The sequence below is a fragment of the Sparus aurata genome, chromosome 10 (assembly GCF_900880675.1).
Source record: "Sparus aurata chromosome 10, fSpaAur1.1, whole genome shotgun sequence".
In the NCBI taxonomy this organism is placed as follows: Eukaryota; Metazoa; Chordata; class Actinopteri; order Spariformes; family Sparidae; genus Sparus; species Sparus aurata.
Window position 1 is genome coordinate 32,559,517 of NC_044196.1, and position 17,940 is coordinate 32,577,456.

Below are 17,940 nucleotides of genomic sequence, written 5' to 3' on the forward strand. Positions count from 1 at the left end.
AGCAGCTCCGTCAGGCTCTGTAACTCCCAACGGTAAAATGTTAATGCAATGCTTAAAATATGGACAATGATGTGTAAAAGCTAACCTCTTGCTTGACCCAGTGCGTAATCCGAGTCGCCGGACATGTTGATCTTTTGTCAGACAGTCTGTTAATTCTACAAGGATTCTTGTTTGAGTCAGCTGGAAGTATTTAAATGTCGGCCAAAGATGACACTTTCAGCAACAAATGCTAGATAACAAGCTCGCTATCTACAGCTGATAATATCTAACAGACACTGAAATCAAACGGTGCCAGACATTAGATTTATTTAGTTTTCCTCTGTCTGTAATGAAGGGACAGTTTTTTTTCCTCCAAACATTAATTTCACGATAAACACTGTGTGAGACAGAAAACCTGACAGGTGTAGCCTGGTTACATTATTGGAGCTTAGAGCTGAGAGGACAGTCAGTTTTGTTGAGGGCTAACCACCATTTTTTGAGAAAGAATAAGCCTGCTGTGATGTGCTACATTCGTCAAACACATTCTCCTCTAACAGCCTGCTTGATATGACCTGAAAACATGTTGGGTGTAGAAGCATGACACGTACAGTCCATGTGTATTATCTACTGTAAGACTCTGAGTGTATCTGGAACAAATGTTCTCCTTTCTAGGTCCCTGTGAAATATGCTTATAGTGCACACAACTGTCCGTTCTGTGATCTATTGCTTGGGAGAGTTACAAAGAGTCCCTCATTCATTTTGCTTTCAACCTCTCACACAATTCCCCCCCCTGTGAAATATGACTTGCTGTACTTTAAGTGTCATCCATTCTGTCTTTCTCCCACTACACCACTAAATATAACATCGAACAGTTATTTTCCGCTGGACACCCACTAAATATTTCATTGTTCTCTAATAAAGACCGGACTTCCGCGTCTTTTGTTGCAGTGACAAGCTGTGACGGGCGAGGCTGATCAGCACATTATCGCAGGGAGACAGAGACGCAACAGAAGCTTGTGCGACTGTGTTGGCTGCGAGTCGATGTGGCGTGCTGCGTGTGCTGCCACTGTAAAATCAATATTGGGAGAAGCAAATGGAAAAAAAAAAAGTCAAGGAAGTTTGTGGAGTTCCGACTGAAATGTTTACCAAAAGGTGGCTGATTTCAAGTCAATTTCATGGACTGCTGGTGTGGCACCATGAATTTAGATGAGAATATAGAGGAAAAAAACAGCAGATTAATTGGAAACTTTCTGGTCCAAAACACACAGAGACTGGATGCAGAACATTCTCGAACACGGACAGAACAATTTACCCCGCAAAAACTATGTTTTTGCAATTATTTCAAAGGCATAAGAACAACACAAGGAAGGTCTAAACATCTTTACCTTCCCTCTTAGGCAATTTGTTGAAAAGGCATAAAAAAACAAAGTGTCTGGTCCCCTTCCCATCAAGCCTACCTCTTGCCTTGCTTCTTTGTTTCGGCTGGAGAGAGAAGATGACCATTAAAGCCCCCATGATGCCCCGCAGACTTTCTCGCTTAGTGATCTGGAAGTCCTGCTAGATTTCACACACACTTCACTCCCACACTACGACGGGATTGAGGATGAAATTTGAAGGAAATAAAAAAAAAACCCAAAGAGATGCTGGGCAGCCTTTACATGAAAAAAGAAAAAACCAAGTCTCTGGTCCAAACTTCCCTTTATATTCACACCAGCTAGGTGGGCAGCACGGAGAGCAAAAGGAGTGGGAGTACAAAACATGCGTGCCTCTGTAGAGTTTTGAATTTTGACGCGCATGCTCCGCGATACCCCCTCCCTTCCCTGATTTTCCCGCTCTGAAGTGTGAGCTTGCTAGCTGATCTCTGCTCTGCAAAAAGCTACTTTGTACCAGTTGAGCACCTAGATTAATTGAGCACTCGGAGAGGGAGCCAGTAACATGCTGGGGAGAGTGGTACTGCCGCCTCTTTTTCACCAGATCTGTGCTCACAGAGGGGAGGGAGAGAGACTGGAGCAAGGCGAGAGAGCTCGCGCTGTAGATGACCGTTATTCCTTACAAGCTGCCTTTTAACTACATCTCCTGCTGTGGCTGGGAGGAGAGAGCCATGCCGTGTCAACTATACTGAGGAAAAGAAGTAAAGCAGGCGATGGCTGGTGTAAATTCTTAAATTATGGACAAGCAATCTCTGGCATTGAGCGCCTCTTCTACCCACCAATGCTGACAAGGAACTTTATAGACTGGTTCATGAGAAAAGGGGGATGTTCATGTGGTAATAGCAACAGGATTTGTGATAGAAAACTATCTTCAAATGACCATATGATGGAAGTGGCACTATCATTTCACAGCAGGCTTTCCTTGGCAGTCCCAGTTTGACTTCAATATTAGCTGAATCCCTCTGATTTATCATTTTAATGCTGCCAGTCATATATGCAGAAAAATAGAAATGGATAGACGAATGCCAGTTTGACGCCTCCAGAGAAATCCAACATCGTAGACTGGATAAGAAAATATTATGCGAAAACCTCCATCTTCAGTGTGAAAGTTATTTCCCATCTCATCACACAATCCATCAAAAAAAAAAAAAAAAAGATTGCCTCTTCAGAGTTGATCCTCCAGTGGCTTATTCAGCAGACTCAGACTGACTTTTGGGGGAAGATCCTTCCGGATTACGGAGAAGGTCTGGAGGTAAGAATCCTGTTCAGGCCCAAATCTTTTCCCTTTGCTCGGAGCGGGTGAGAAATACAGTGGAGATGCTCTTCTGATGTGACGGATCAGAAGTGGAAAATAGAAGGAAAAACACTTCCGCTCTCTGTGCCGCCCACGCGTAAATCATTTCATGAACTGTGTGACGGCAGTCCGATTCAGAAATGGAAAAGCCGACCTCTGCAATCAAGTACCAATTTGCTCCCACTCTATGAACTGGCTTCCTGTCTGCCCTTTGTGCTTTGTTGCTCTTAGGCCTCCCACAGATGTCAGACCAGGTAAGGGACATACTGTGGGGAGGGCTGCACAAACTGTGTAAACAAACACACACACAGAGACACACACACACACACTCATACAAAGGTACGACTGTGACCATTCTGAAGGTCAAGTACCTTTGAATCACTGATGTGCACCTTATTTCTTTTTTTTAAATTGGGTTCACCTGAAGGACTCTGACCAACGTCAGGTGCAATGCTTCAGCCCGACACCCGCATTATCATACAGACAACTGATTTGAATCAGATTACTTACTGAGGAAAAATAATATGAGCGAATAACAATTCTGCATTTGTTCCTTCACCTGACCTCGTCTGCCTCTCAGCTCTATCAGTTACCTGAGGGTTGATTCAAGCGTAGACTGTTTACTTTAGGCTATTTGTCCTACCTCGTACTTTCGTCTTTACACCAACAATTTCTTCTCCATCATTGCCGAGGCTTTACAAGAATCTGCAAAACTGTAGACAGTGGATTGTGAATTCTCTTTGATTTGGATTACTTGACATACAGCTGGTTATTCTGAAAACAATCAAATTTCCTCTAAAAAAATCTTAACAAATTAATGACTGTAGACCAGGTGGTCATCAGAAAACAACAATCTGTGAGGCTTCAGCTTGCCAACATGCTCACAATGATGATAATAACATTCTGATGTTTGCAGGCCAACCATTGCTGATTATCACTTAACATAGAACAAAGCTCAGGCTACACAAAGTATTAGATCATTCTAAATTTTGACCTGTGAGTTAAACAAGATGAAAAGTCAAGGGAACTGTAATTCATCCTGGTAGGGACATGAATGACTGGACCACTTTTAATTGAAATGCATCCATGGCCAAAAACAGAATGATAGTATATTCATAACCCTACATTCTGCAACAAACCCCAACAAGGGGCAACACAAATGTTTACTCTAAAAGCAATACTTGGATTGAAGGGACTGTCATTTTTACCAATAGCTCATGCCGCCAGAATAAGTTTCAACTTATAACAGTAAGACGGAATTGTCAAAAGAACTGTAGACAATGACGTTACTGTGCACCAAAATAGGCTGCTGCAGTAGCATAACAATGCTAAGGGGGAATTCAGAAGTTGTATCAAACCTACAGGGGTAACAGAGGGAGCTGTGTGAAATCTGATGAATTGCCTCAAGTCACTTGAGTCAGCCTCAGCTGGGGCTGCAAAAAAAAAAATCTGGGGGTGGGGGAGTAAGAAAGAACTGAGCCTCCCTCTTATCTCGGCTCGAGGCTCAACGTTACATTTGCCACTGCCAGCATAACACACCGAAATCGTGTGGGATTGTGGGTAACGTAGCCACTAGGCTGTGACTAGGAGGAAGAATGTTTGGATAAAAAAAAAAACATCTCTGATGATATCTCTGGTTTTGCTGCATTGCTCAGGACTTCAAACTGCCCATCATGTTAGAGGAGTGCAAGTTTTCTTTTAAAGTTCAAGTTTTAAGAATAAACAAGACACTAAAATTCCTCCAACACATGACCTCAATCAGCCCTCAACGCATTAGTTTAGGCAGTAGATATGGCACGGACATTACGAACTTAAACAAGAAATGTTGCAAATGTGATCACCGTGTTGGACGAGTAAAGGAGATTGTGTCGTGTCCCACACATGTGCACATGGAGGGGAATCGTAAACTAGAGATCTGCGTTCAATTAAGTCGTACTAGACGTAAGTGGCAATACGAGAAGGTGATAAAAGAATAGCCACTTAGCATGAACCCTTAAGCTGTAGTCCCAGTTTGAACGGTCCAAATCAGCTGAGCATGGCTTTTCAAAGGGAAGTCTCATTAAGTTGGAGCAGTAATGACTTTTCATTAAATTAGACACTCCAGAGAATAGGGTGGAATAATCAAATGTCTCTGGGGTAAAACCATCTCCACTCATACAACGGCTTATTCCAAACTACTTGAGGAAAATAATCTGAATAACAATATAGGATTGGGGAAACAAATTGCACTGGCAAGGCAAGTGTTTTATAAATGATAATAAAGATTCATTCTGGGACTTGTCTCACGGAGATTGCCAGTAATAATTAGGTACCAATGTTCAACACATCACTTCAACATCTGCTTGAAACAGTAGATGCTTGTTTACTTCAAGTATATAGGAGCTCCGCTGCCCACACATCTCCTACACACTGCGCTGGCTGTTCATTATCCAAAGTGGTGGTCTTCATACCTTTTTATCTTCCACCCCCACACAACCCTTCTCCTCCTTTTTTCCCTAATAATCAATGCGATGCCATATACAGCATTTCATTAAAAGGCTGTTAGTCTGTAGGTGTGTGTGACTCAGACAGGCGAGCCGTAAGTAGACAGTTACCCCCCACTGTCTTTTGAACTAATGGTGTGCAGGGCAAATGGAAATGTAGTAGAGCGATCGCCGCAGGAAGCTTGTGAAGAGCAGTTGATGCATGATGACAACGATGAATCAGACAACTTCAGCTGCGCAGCGGTGAGTCGAGGTCCACGTCGGGCATCGCTGGCGCTCATATTCTCGGAACGAACCTTTTGAAAGCTATTTTTGACAGCTATTCCACTTTCATGACGCTTTTGTCCACCTGCTTACAAAAGAAAGGGGCTGAAGAGTTCTGCATGAAAGAGAAAGTGCAGAGTACCAAACTGATCTATGATTTTCAAGTGCAACTTGACCAAACAGTAAATTGCACCGACAAAATTAAATATTCTATTATCTATTGACAAGATAGTTTTATTTCAATTTAATCTACAAATATTACCTCTTGAAAGACAATTCAAGTTACATATTTCTATTTCATGAGTGACCCATTGCTGTACCATTTTCTAATCCATCCCAATTATATAATTATCATCATCATCATTATCACAGATATTTTTAGCGCTTGGGCTAACAAGGACATTGTGAATAAAGATCAGTGCAGAGAGATCAGAGCGGTTTTCTGTGTATATTAGTCTAAATAAGAATTCATTAGTCGACTTGTATATCGGATTGATTCTTTTCAAAATTTAGAACAACAAAATCTTTGTGTTCTGGATTGTTGTAGGGAAAAAACAGGCGATTTTCTTTACTGCCTAATATCGGCATCCATCCCAAAAATCAAGTACTGGTTGGGGTCTCATACAAATAGCTGTTTTGTCACCACTGACTGAATGATTAACCCAGTAAATAATCAATAGTCTAAGTGATAATTAGTTGAATTATTTTTGCATTCGGCCTTGGACTAAATTGCAATAGTTCACATTGTATCTGTGAACACTTATTCATAATATGCATGATATAATCATGTTACCAGTAAATTTGTGAAATGAGAATATACATTATCTTGTATAATGCACATTGTACTATCAACATTCCCTTTACTTTAAAAACATCTGTTGAGGTTGATGTTCTTCCTCTCTGCAGCCTGAGCATATTTCTGCAGAATCTGCATACTAATGAGCTCATGTTTGCCTTTTCCTGACATCACATCAGTCGTATATGATTCACTTAATGCAAATGGCGACTGGGTTATACTATCGGTGTACCATATATTTTTCACATTATTCTGCTGGCTGTGTATGTTAATTCAAACCAATGAATATGGATTCTTTTTGTGCAATGGTCCAGTTTCTCCTCATGGACCATTAGCGTCATCTGTCTAGGAACAGTATTTATATTGTCCACTGAGTGGCAGCAAAACAGTGTTGAAAACATATCAGCACAGCTTTCTGACAGCTTCCCCACATGCCTATCAGAATAGAATCTATGTATATCTACCCAGTTGATGGTGACAATATATAGATTCAAAAACGAACAAATGATAAAACACGCAAAATTGGTGCTTCAAGCTCATCAATCTGCACTGCAACACAAGCTACTGCACATTCCAATGCTCCATCTGTGCTTTTTGGAGTGATACATACAAGCAGCAGAGCCGACATCTGATCAATACATCTAATGTAGGAGCCTGTTCTTTTACCGACAAATTAAGTGAATGGAACTGACACGACGGTTTGATTAATTCGTGTCAGTGATGACCAGCTTATTGGCTGCCAGCAAGCCGCTCCCGACCTGCCCGTCATGCTGTATCCTGTTCAGTACAACTAGAGAATGGATAAAAGTGGAATATAATCCAGAGATATTCGAAAATGTATTATTGCTATTGAGTATAGTTGTCAAAGTGCTACATGTATGGCATTTAGGATAAGAAGCCAGACATAATTCAGGGTAATATAGTAAAATGTAAGCACACTAAAGGCTCATTAGCTTGTTAAACTAGAGTGACACTACACTCAAAGGAAGCTCTTACTTTGAAAACAAGATAACTAAGACATAAATAGATAAAATGTAAAAATAATAATAAGTGGGGTAACATTGTCGGACCACTAACCAAGCTGCTGTTTGTGACACATGGGAATAAGAACTGTCTGGTCTTTTTATACCAGACAAAAATTAAAAACACCAATATCTGCTTATTACATCAGTGTAAACTCCACACTGACACATTACCACACGACACAGACGGCCAGTGTGGACAAAGTGTAAGTAATGTCGTCCCTTCAGCCAACAAATGCTGTTAAACCTGCAAAATGATCATGTACAAGTGAGCGGCTTTTCACTGAGTGTTCAACACTCCACCAGTCCACTTCAGCACACTGACAAGGCACAGACCGACTGCTGTACAACACAATGATCCAAACAAGATACAGCAGTGAGGTTTAAACGTTTTAAATATCCAACACAGAGGGGAGAGAGGTGGAGTTAAGACAAAGCAAGAAAAATACTGGACGTATTATTCTTCCTCACACATCTTAATGCTTAAAAGCTTAATTTATTCAACATATGAGCTTCAACTTGGATGCAATCTGTGAGCAAATGCCACAAATTCATTTTTCTTTAGATCTCAGATTTAGGTGGTTTGCAAAATACATCATTACACCTCATTGTTAATCATAACAATGTATTATTTCTAAAGCCCTGAATACAAGATGGGAAAAGAAGTCAAATATTTCCATTATTAGGTTTTCTGCATTGTTCTGTTATTCATGAAATATGCACTGTTCTGTTCTGGACAGTAGAGGGTGCAATTGATTCACTCGACAAACCAAAGTCGCACCGGAGAGATTAACTTCAATATTGAGCTGTATACTTGACAATAATCTCATGTTATCTTGCTAAAAGGACGCATGCTTGGATTCCATCCTTCCCATCTAAAAAGTATTCAGATCATAACCACTCTGCCTTTGAACAACTGGACGTTACACACGACAAAGACTTTCACAACAAAGATTAGGGACCCTTAAGCAAAAGAACAATGTAAATAACAGAGAGCAGACGTGCTTTTTTTTTTTTCCATGACGTAACACGCGGCCTGCCGACAGCGTGCTGCAAGGAGTCAGAACTGTTTTCTAAAACAAACTTTAAATCTTTTATTTTCCGATGTAACTTTCAATTCTTTCACGTCACGCTGGGCAGTGATGGTCCAGTCTGTTTGATGGCCGCTGAGACTTGAGGAGAGCTCCAGGTAGCAGCCGGTGCTCCCCTGCAGCATTTTCTTCAGCATCTCTAAGAACTGCAAGCAAGCATTGCTGTTTAAAGAGGAAATGAAATGGAAAGAGTGCGGGCAGGAAAATGGCTCACATTAAGCTTTTTCCATGGTAATTCATCAACATAAGTGAGAAAGTGAAAATTGTTAATGAATAGTGCTTTTTCCTGCTGAGGGGGAGAAGAAACGGAAAGATCATTCCAAGAAATTGTTTTCTCTGCTGCAGTGTTGGATTTACAAAAAATGGCTTGGTTATGAAGTCATTAATTTTACTACATAAAATCAGCTTTAAAGACTCGGTCGCATGTCCAGAATGAGAGTATTTAAGCAGCAGTTGGCACAGAAAGGGCTAAACATCCAGATGCTCCTACTGGAAAGATTCTGAAACCTGCTGTTTCTAATTAGGGATCAATTAAGAAGGGTCTTTAGAGGACATGAGACTCACAGTGGGCACAGAGGTTGTCAAAAGGCATATTTTCAAAGCCACGCTGCAGCAGTGGGGGATGATGAGTGGGTGAGTTTGCAAATGCAAGCTTCTGTGCACAGTTAACGTGGAGTGTGAAAGGATGGCAGGGCAGCGCACCAACAACAATCACAGCCATAATGATGCAACAATAAAAAGCATCCGTTTGGTACATTCTCACTCAGCGCTTTATTTTTCCTGCACAGTCACCAAAAAATGTGCTACACCTCCATCTGCAGAGCTACCGTCATCCGGAGACCGGTTCAACCACAATATGTTGCTGCAGCGACCACGGGCTGCACTACCTGCCCAGATGGTCTGAATCAGTGGGCATCAGCCCTCGTGGTGTGCGCCGCATCCGACTGCCATCAATCACAGACAAATACAGTCCAGTGAAAAGGTTATTTCCCCTCGAATGGTGGCACAAAAACAAAAGCCTAATTTCCGCAGCCGGCCCAGGCAGGGCAGCTCAGCCACTTTTATGTTTATTGAACCCCAGTGGATCCACTATTTGTTTGGCACTATATCTCTTGGCTAGTAAAACATCTCTTGTTCACAGTGTCCAATGAGGTAGCGCAGTTGTTTGGGGACATGAAGAAATAATGAAGGAGCTTCAGTGAGCTCAGTTTGCAGGGCTCTGATGTGCACAGTTTATTTGGCGTGTTGCTTTTCATGTGATAGATAATAAAATCCTCTCGTTTTCAACGTATGCGTGCTTACACTTTCTCCGTCTATCCCCCTTTTTCTTTGAATGATTGTTGACTGTAAAAGGAACGAGGTGCATGACTCAGCAGTATGTTTAGTGTTGCATCCGAGCACAGAACGTTCCTCAAGCCATAATAAAAGCGGAGGAGCCGGCTAGAGCTGTAATTTAAATCAAGTTGCTCTGATGCAGCAGCATCCAGCAAATTCAGTCTGACAGAGACACAGTTGAAAACAAACAACTTGCTGCAGTCTGACTGCAGATAAAAGACAACACACCAGCGGTTATAACGGGCCCATCCAACATGGACGCCCGCCAAGCAATTACAGTCGGGCTTGTGTCTCAATGGCACCCGCTCGAGTCGATCTGTCATTAGCACGGCCCCACCTGATGCCATCGTTCACCCTGTAGGCTCGGCCTGTGTCACATTCTTTTATTACACATTGACACGTAGCTGCCGTCTGTGACTCCGAGCCCACCGCTACAGATCAGTGCTCACCGAGCTGTACAAGACATCGGAAAGTGTCCAAACCGACAGCTTAAAGTTGCAAGACTGGCGCTTTCCTGCTAGATCAGGTGTGAAATGTATCAGGTCAAGCAAAAACATATCAGAATTCTCACTGAGCAATAACAAAACACTGCACAGATGGTCGCAAGGACATCAAAATTCTGGTTTTGCTCTCCCTAACCAAACCCCTTCATCACTTCTTAACACAGTGGATATTGCATTACAGCCATGTAATGAGCAGTGTTCACTCTGAATCATAACTCCTCACACTAGATTCATTTCCAAATAATAAAAAAAAACAAAAAAAAAAAACTATGGAACTCGTGCTGAGAAGTGAAGATGAAGCCAATAAAACCTTTCCGCAGCGCAGAACGTGCTGTGTTATGATTGCCGCTGTTATTTGGGGGGCACAAACGGTGCTAAATAAGCAATCCAGATGATGGATGAAAACATAATTTAACGCTCCTTTGAATCGGAGTGCTCCTAAAACCCAACGGCAATAAACATTACTCCTCATTCCACTTCATTTCAGCGCTACTGTATACTGTACAATATCATCCAGCGCGCTACCTCCACCAACTGTGCTCCGCTTGAGATGGCACTGAAGCAGTTTAGTCCTCCTCATGAGAAATTTCTTTCTCAGCTGAGCTCCAAAACTATGCGCAGTTTAATCAGCTTGCTCGGTTTCAGTCACATATCCTGTCAGCTGGGAGGAGTGGGGATTTATCTTGAATGTTAGGTGAATGTCGGAGAATGAGCACAGCAGCGGTCCCTGCACGTAAGGAATGTGTAATGAGGCTATAATGGCACATAAGCTCCACTGGATAAAATAATCAGCAGTATGATTTGTTTTGGTTTGATTGAGAGCCCCAACTGGCATCTTCGTATTATGTAGCACGACTTGAAGTTCTTCTTAAAGTAAGAATGTGAATTGAAAGTTAAGGGATACTGTCGGGGATTTCTGAGTGAAGCAATAAGACTGAAGAACCAAAATAACGACACTGAGGCAGAACAGGTTAAAATGTCTCTCAATCAGCGTTCAAATTAATCGGCTTAACAGGCAGCTTGCTCAAAGGCCACAAGTCAAAACGGTGCAGATATTATGCCGCATTTCATTCCAAAAATGACCTGCGACATTTTGAGATATGCTACTCATGATTCCTCCTGTAAACACATTAGCACTTGTTAGCCACAGCGGATCATTTTGTAACGTACAGAGCAAGAGAGTCTGCCATACCCTCCACCTGGAGAAAAATGGCGTGGGTGAAGTTAACGTGGCTAACATTAGCCGCACTACAACTGCCGCTGACTTACCAGCTATGAGTAAGCGCGAACGAGAGAAGACCTGAATATAGAGGAAATCAGGTTTACCTGTCCTACACATTATTTTAGGTGCCAAATCGCACAAAATGCTTATTTCTACATAATTTTGCTATAAGTTACCATCATCAACAAGCCTAAACGCCATTCAACGTGCTACATTTGAATAGATTACCTACAACCCCTTTTATTGCCGTAAATCTGCATTGATAGGCGAAGTTTTGGCTCGATTAGCTGCTCCTGTGTGATTGTAAACCACTGTGTGCATCCTGGTGTTCCAATATCCGCTGAGGCGGACAAACCTCGGGTGTGCTGTGGCCACAAGCAGCACCACGGATTACATTTTCATCAACAGCCGCATCCAAACCGCCATCTCATCTAAAATCTATTAGGCCGGCTCTGATGGCAGCTCATCACCGACAGTGACAGGCGAAACACTAACCGTGTCAATGATGCGAACACCGCCGCGACACTCAAGCCCCACCCGACATGCATCAGCTCCCTGTTAATAAACCAGAGAGTGGAGGGGAAACCCTTTTCCCCCGTCAAAATGGCGAGACATGTTGCCATCTTCTCACACAGCCTGTAACCAAACGCTTGTCTGTGCCTTCGGCTAGAGTAACACTGAAATATCACCTCCTCTCTTATGTTTCCCCCATCAAGGGCCAGATAACTTGTCAGTGTTGGGAAGTTGCAGCATGTGTTTCATCGTGTTATGTCAGCATTCAGTTCACTTTCGGGGGCTGTGAAAACCGATGATGATGTTCGGTGGAAACAGTGGATTGATTTTGTTGTTATCACTCTGGTCTGATCAACTGGAGGAAGGAAAGCAAATGATTCAAATGTGAGCGGCAGCAGTGCAGAGTGAGATTGGAAAAGCATTCCTTGAAAAGATGTGTTTACTTTTCTAATTTAAAAGCTGAACTTGAGCCAAGAGCTTATGGTCATTACTCCTGGTAGGCTGAGAGGGGAGACAAGACTGTGTCTCTGTCTCACAACTTCACAAATAAAGTCTGTTTGCACTGAAACACCTTAAACCTAATTTTGGATTGTCTGTGATTACTTGCGTCTTTGATCAGAAACTAGAAGCCAATCAATATGTGCAATTTCTAAGCTATCTGACGCATCAACCAGCCTCACACAAAATGTTCATCCCACACGGGCATTCACTTTCATGTAATGGCCTACGGCTACAGTACATTATGCATGCTGAAAGACTGCACCAGTATTAGTTTCTAATGCCTTTATGTTCCGTTGTAATGGCACTAATGTGCCCATTACTGCAATGACAGAAACAAAGGCGGAACACTGCCGGCCAACGATCTTCCAATTGGATGCTGCAGTACATATCCTGTCAGGCAAATCCAGTTGTGCACACTTCACACCGACAGTGGGGAACAAACGCTGTGATTAATGCTCCTGGTGTCTCCTAACATGCCGAGATAAAGGAGAGACAATTGCTTCGCTACCGAATGCATCGCAGGTATCTCAGTGGCGATGGAGGCTGACGTGGAGAGTGAAATAAACAACAAAATGGCAGTTTCCTCTGTGGCTCAGATCAGTTGTTTCCTTTTTGGCTTGGGACCCCAAAACCGTTCACCAATCTCAGATTTCAAATTACATTTTTGCAACCACTTGAAAGTCACGAGCTGCATGTTAAGAAACCGCCGGCTTGGATGAAACAAGGTTACACAAACTCGAGCTGCGAAGCCAAACACCGTTTGAGCCCACAGAGCTTGTTTTATATTCTTGTGGAAATCCCAAAGATGCCAATAATGTAGAAATACACATTAAATAACATACAACACTTGAATATTTCCATTTGATGGATTGGTGCAGCCTTAAAAAACACGGAGTATTTAATATATTTTACCCAGCATGCTGCAGCTTCAATAACGTGAGTTGGAAGAAGTTGATATAGAATAGGATACTGTCAGACACAGTGGAATAAGATGATGTTTCCAATCAAGCTAATCAAGGGAAAATAAGAGTGCGAAACTGGATGAGAGTCGGAAAACTTAACTTTAAGGTGATGGCAGAGAGACACAGAAGAAAAAAAATCTAACTCACTGTGCACATCTCAGTCAATTAAGCAACTACAAAAGAATGAAAGTCCAATTACTTTTTATTATGCTTGATTTAGTTACATCAGCACAGACATCACTGTGGAGTGTAAGACGATACAGTAGGTAAACCTCCTATGTGAGCATGCCATACACTGCAAGTCATGCATAACTGACGGCACACATCTATGAATTAATTACACAGCAATCCTCTGCTGTGTAATTGCCACTGTACACACAGTCTCTCTCATCCGCCATGCACCTCAACATCACAAGCTTGATGTCAAGATATGTCCATAACCTTTAAATCCACCTCCACATGATGCTGTAGAGACTGACCCTTCACCCCGTCGAAGCCATCTCTAGAACCAGCTCATCTATGGCGCTCCAGACAAGCTAGCTAGAGTTCCTGCTCATAAAAATTACATGGAGTTAAGTTGACAGGCAGAAATGTTCGTCTGAATTATGCATTGCATGGTAAATACCGACAGTGAACTGCTTCCTGAGACCTTTCGGTTCAATACAAGGTGAACATACGACAGTAAACGGTACAGAAATCATCTGAAGATGAGAGGAGTCAGGTACACAACAGCGTCACTGCACTGATGCTGGCAGCTGCGGTTGTTAGTGGCGTGTTATGAGTTATTCCTATCTTTAAAGTGATGCAGTCACGGCCCATTAATAATCCATATGTGGATGTGAGGGAGCATCTGGTGAGAGGCATTATAAAAATGATGAGGGTTGTTAATTTGTGTGAGTCAACCACAGAGGGATTACTTGAGCAGGTCTTCAGGGTAAAGGTCCGGGGGTCCAAGGAGTCAGTGGACCCTGAGGCCAGAATCTCTGTTTAAAGTGACAGTTGACACTTCTTATTGAACGTCACAGAGCTTCGATCAAAACAACACGATTCAGACATTCCTGCTTTTAACAGAGTCTTTAAATATTGAGCACTGGCCAACCAAATCCAATCCAATAATTGGTTTTGTTGATTTCTTACCTTCACATTCCAGCTGCACGGCATACTGAGGCTACACTCACATCCCATTAACAACAGGCAGCAGACACCCTTCATGCCAGTGTGAATTAAACACCACATTTCTGCAGCAGTTTTTTAACCAACAGTAGCCGCTTTAAATTCTGGCTCACCCACAGAATATCCCAAAAATATATCCTGAAAAATGACTCCATGGAGATGCGAAACAAGTACAAAGAGAGACATTAAACATCACAGAGAAACACAAAAAGACTATAAAGAGACAATAAAGAAAGTAAAATGACTACTTGGAGAAGGACAAGATGTAACAGATGCCAAACGACAAAAAGACGCATACAGAGATTAAAAAAACAACAACAAAGGGACACATAACTATGATGACTACAAGGAGATGCAAACTGACTACAAAGACACACAAATAACCACAATGCGGCACAGAATGACCACAGAGGGACACGAAACGACTACAAAGACATGAAGCAACCACAAAGAGGCGCAAAACAACTGAAGAGACGTGAAACAACCACAACTAATGCTGCCCGATAAATCGAATTTTCATTGTCATCGCGATATGAACATGTGCGATAAGCCCATCGCAAAAGATTGCCTGACACGCGATGAATAAGAAAAATCATTTTGTTTACATGCGCCATGCATGCACCTTGAGCATCCCAACATTAAGCCTATCAGACGGAGCCCTGGATACAAGGGCCAATCAGATGAAGCCCCAGCTAGCCGCTAGCTACCCTGACAAAATTAATCGGCATCAGTTTGGTGGTTTGGTGCCAGGTTATGATGGCTGAGAGAGAAGAGAAAAGCGATGAAAATGTGGTCGACGAAGACCTTGTGGTGAAAAGAAACAGCACTTCTGCTACATGGACTTATTCTGGATTCAGGAGAGACGACGTGTTACAAACACAGGTACTGTGTAAATCATGCCAAGCAGTTGTCGCAAATTTTAGAGGAAAAACAACCAACCACCTGCAATACAACCATAAAGACCTACACGAACAATTCAAAACTAAGGTTAGCCATCATTAACTGTATAGTTAATAATATGCAAACTTCAATAACAAAGCAAAAAACCACCACAAAGAGACACAAAACAACCACGAGAAGAGGCAAGATGGCTACCAATTACACATAAGTTCAGCATCTCTGTCAGTCCGAGGGTCTTGCTCCTCTGCAGGAGGGTTGAGGGCCTTTAATACTGTATGCCTGTGTCTAGCAGCCCGTTGTTTGGTAATCTGTCCATGAAGTCAACTATTTTCTTCATGGCATGCCAGTCTCTCTCCCTGCCAAGCGCTCCTTCGCTGATACTTGTCAGGCTGGTGCAGTTTCTGAATCTCCCGGTCTGCCTATGTGGTCCCAGCAAACGAATGCAACAAACAAACACACACAGACACACTACACTCCGTCTCTACTTCCACCCACCAACTGTATATGACACAAAAAAAGCAGGTGAGGGAGGAATTCATTTTCCAAAGCGCGGCACCAAAGCATTGTGGGCCATGACAGCTCTCTGCTTGGTGGTCGGCTTTTCATGGTTTCAGTTTTTAAATCAATACGCGCTGTTGGAGAGCAGCCAGTTTCTCTGTGCTACTAAGTTTGATTAGGCTGTTTTGCAGGAGTCAATTATGGTAACCCACTCTGCAGGATTGCAAGCCTCAGTGCAGTTTTAATACGAGGCCACCTCAGATTGCAGCGAGCGCTCTGAAAGCATGCATCCGTCACCGCAGTTACAAGCAAACGCCGCTCAAGTGTTAACACGTTCATTTTCCAGGTACAGGAACATTTAGTTAAGCAAAATCTCCCACAGAGGTGTGCAGCCACACAAATGTGCTCACACACTGAAGTCACACCAATCCAAGGTGAGTATTCCTACCAAGAGCTCAGATTTGTTTTGTGCTCTGGGGAAGAGAGAAATGGCGGCATGAGGGTCTTTTAATGCAGTTAGGGACGGCTGCACCATGTCATCCATGTCCGGTGGAGGACACACAACAGTCTGTGAGCCTCTGTTATGGCCTGAGCTCATAGCCCATCATCTCGTCTGATCCTTGGTAATGGCCAGAGGAAGAGCAACCAACCAAGAAACTACTTGTCCGAGCTCAAAGTCAGGACTACAATGAGTTGTTTTTACTATCAAATGCCCTGTTTATTCTTCTCTATTTAATCTATTAATCATGTAAATACCAAAAAAATCTGAATACCCAAAAAATGCAGATCTCAATCGCTCAGAGGCAAACATGACATTCTCAATTTTTTGTTTTGTTCGAGAAAGAGTAAAAAAAAAAGCCAAAGATATTAAATTTACGGTGATTTACAACAGAGGGAAAAGCAAAATTTCACATCTGGGAAACTGCAACCAGCTTTTATCAATAACATGGCCGATTTGTACGGTGGCCCTGAGGGTCAGAACACAACGACATTTCAGAACACAACAACATTTTGGAAAAACATAAAAACCCTTTCACAAAACACAATTACATTTTGGTCTGAAATGTTGTGTTTTGACTCTCAGGGCCACCGTAGCTTTGTGACCACAAATAATATTTTGCATTGATTTGTGATAAACTAAAGGTTCAACAGTGTTACTTGAGTTACCACCTGTTTCCTATGAGCAGCGTGTAATTTCCTCTGTGTCTGTTTCTGCTCCTTTACAGGATGAATTGTTGGAAATGTGTGTATTTACAAGCCCGCAGGCTTACAACCGAGACTGTCTTCTCATATTTCATACTCACAACTGCAATCTACAAGCCCCCTCCATCCGATGTGGGGTGTCAGGGAAACAAAACACAGACCTCAAATCACAGCGAGCGCAGAGACGTTTGCTCGCACCACCGTTTGACAGCAGCTCAACAGCAATTTGAATTTTCACAAGTTCGATAATGTTCTTCGAGTATTAATGCAGCCGTAAGCAGACAGCCTTTCAACCGGAGGAGTCCCTGTTGTGGCAGGTGTCTGCGGTGCTGAAATATCCTTGAAGAAAAGCAATGAATCCCTTCCAGCTGTAGTGAAGTACTGTAATAGCCATCCCGACAACCATGAAGCATCACAGTTACTCCTTTTCTTACGGTAACTGCGACAAACATTTCATCATCTCTGAAACAGCACAGGAAGGGTTAAGGTCTGCATCAAACAGTGCAGGCTCGGAAGGCATCATAAAATCACATTTCATGGTCAATCTGCGGCGTCACAGCACCGTTCTGTATCTGGGCTCGGGGTCAATAGGCGATCGATGAATTTAATCTCCCATCTTCATAGCTCAGCGAAATAAAATTGACCATATTCACTTGAGAGTAAAAGCTTGAGAACAAATATAGTTCATGTCTGATGTCTGTGAGGCAGCCTTCTGAGTTTAATGGTGAGGATTTAAAGCTTATGAGCCCCAAATATCTGAGATTACAACTT

The 17,940-nt window shown here is 42.4% G+C and overlaps 1 protein-coding gene across 5 annotated transcripts in view; it reads right to left on the bottom strand.

Annotated features, from left to right (window-relative positions):
• kcnip4a (potassium voltage-gated channel interacting protein 4a) overlaps window positions 1–17,940 on the bottom strand; it is a 132,716-nt gene that overhangs the window by 49,702 nt on the left and 65,074 nt on the right. The window contains exon 1 of one of the 5 annotated variants that reach the window (XM_030430388.1): window positions 1,437–1,959. The exons of the other annotated variants lie outside the window; for them this stretch is intronic. Coding sequence (XP_030286248.1) covers window positions 1,437–1,494 — 58 coding nt within the window. The 5' untranslated portion in view covers window positions 1,495–1,959. Of the gene's footprint in view, window positions 1–1,436; window positions 1,960–17,940 lie in introns of those variants that run through there. 5 annotated transcript variants of the gene reach the window in all.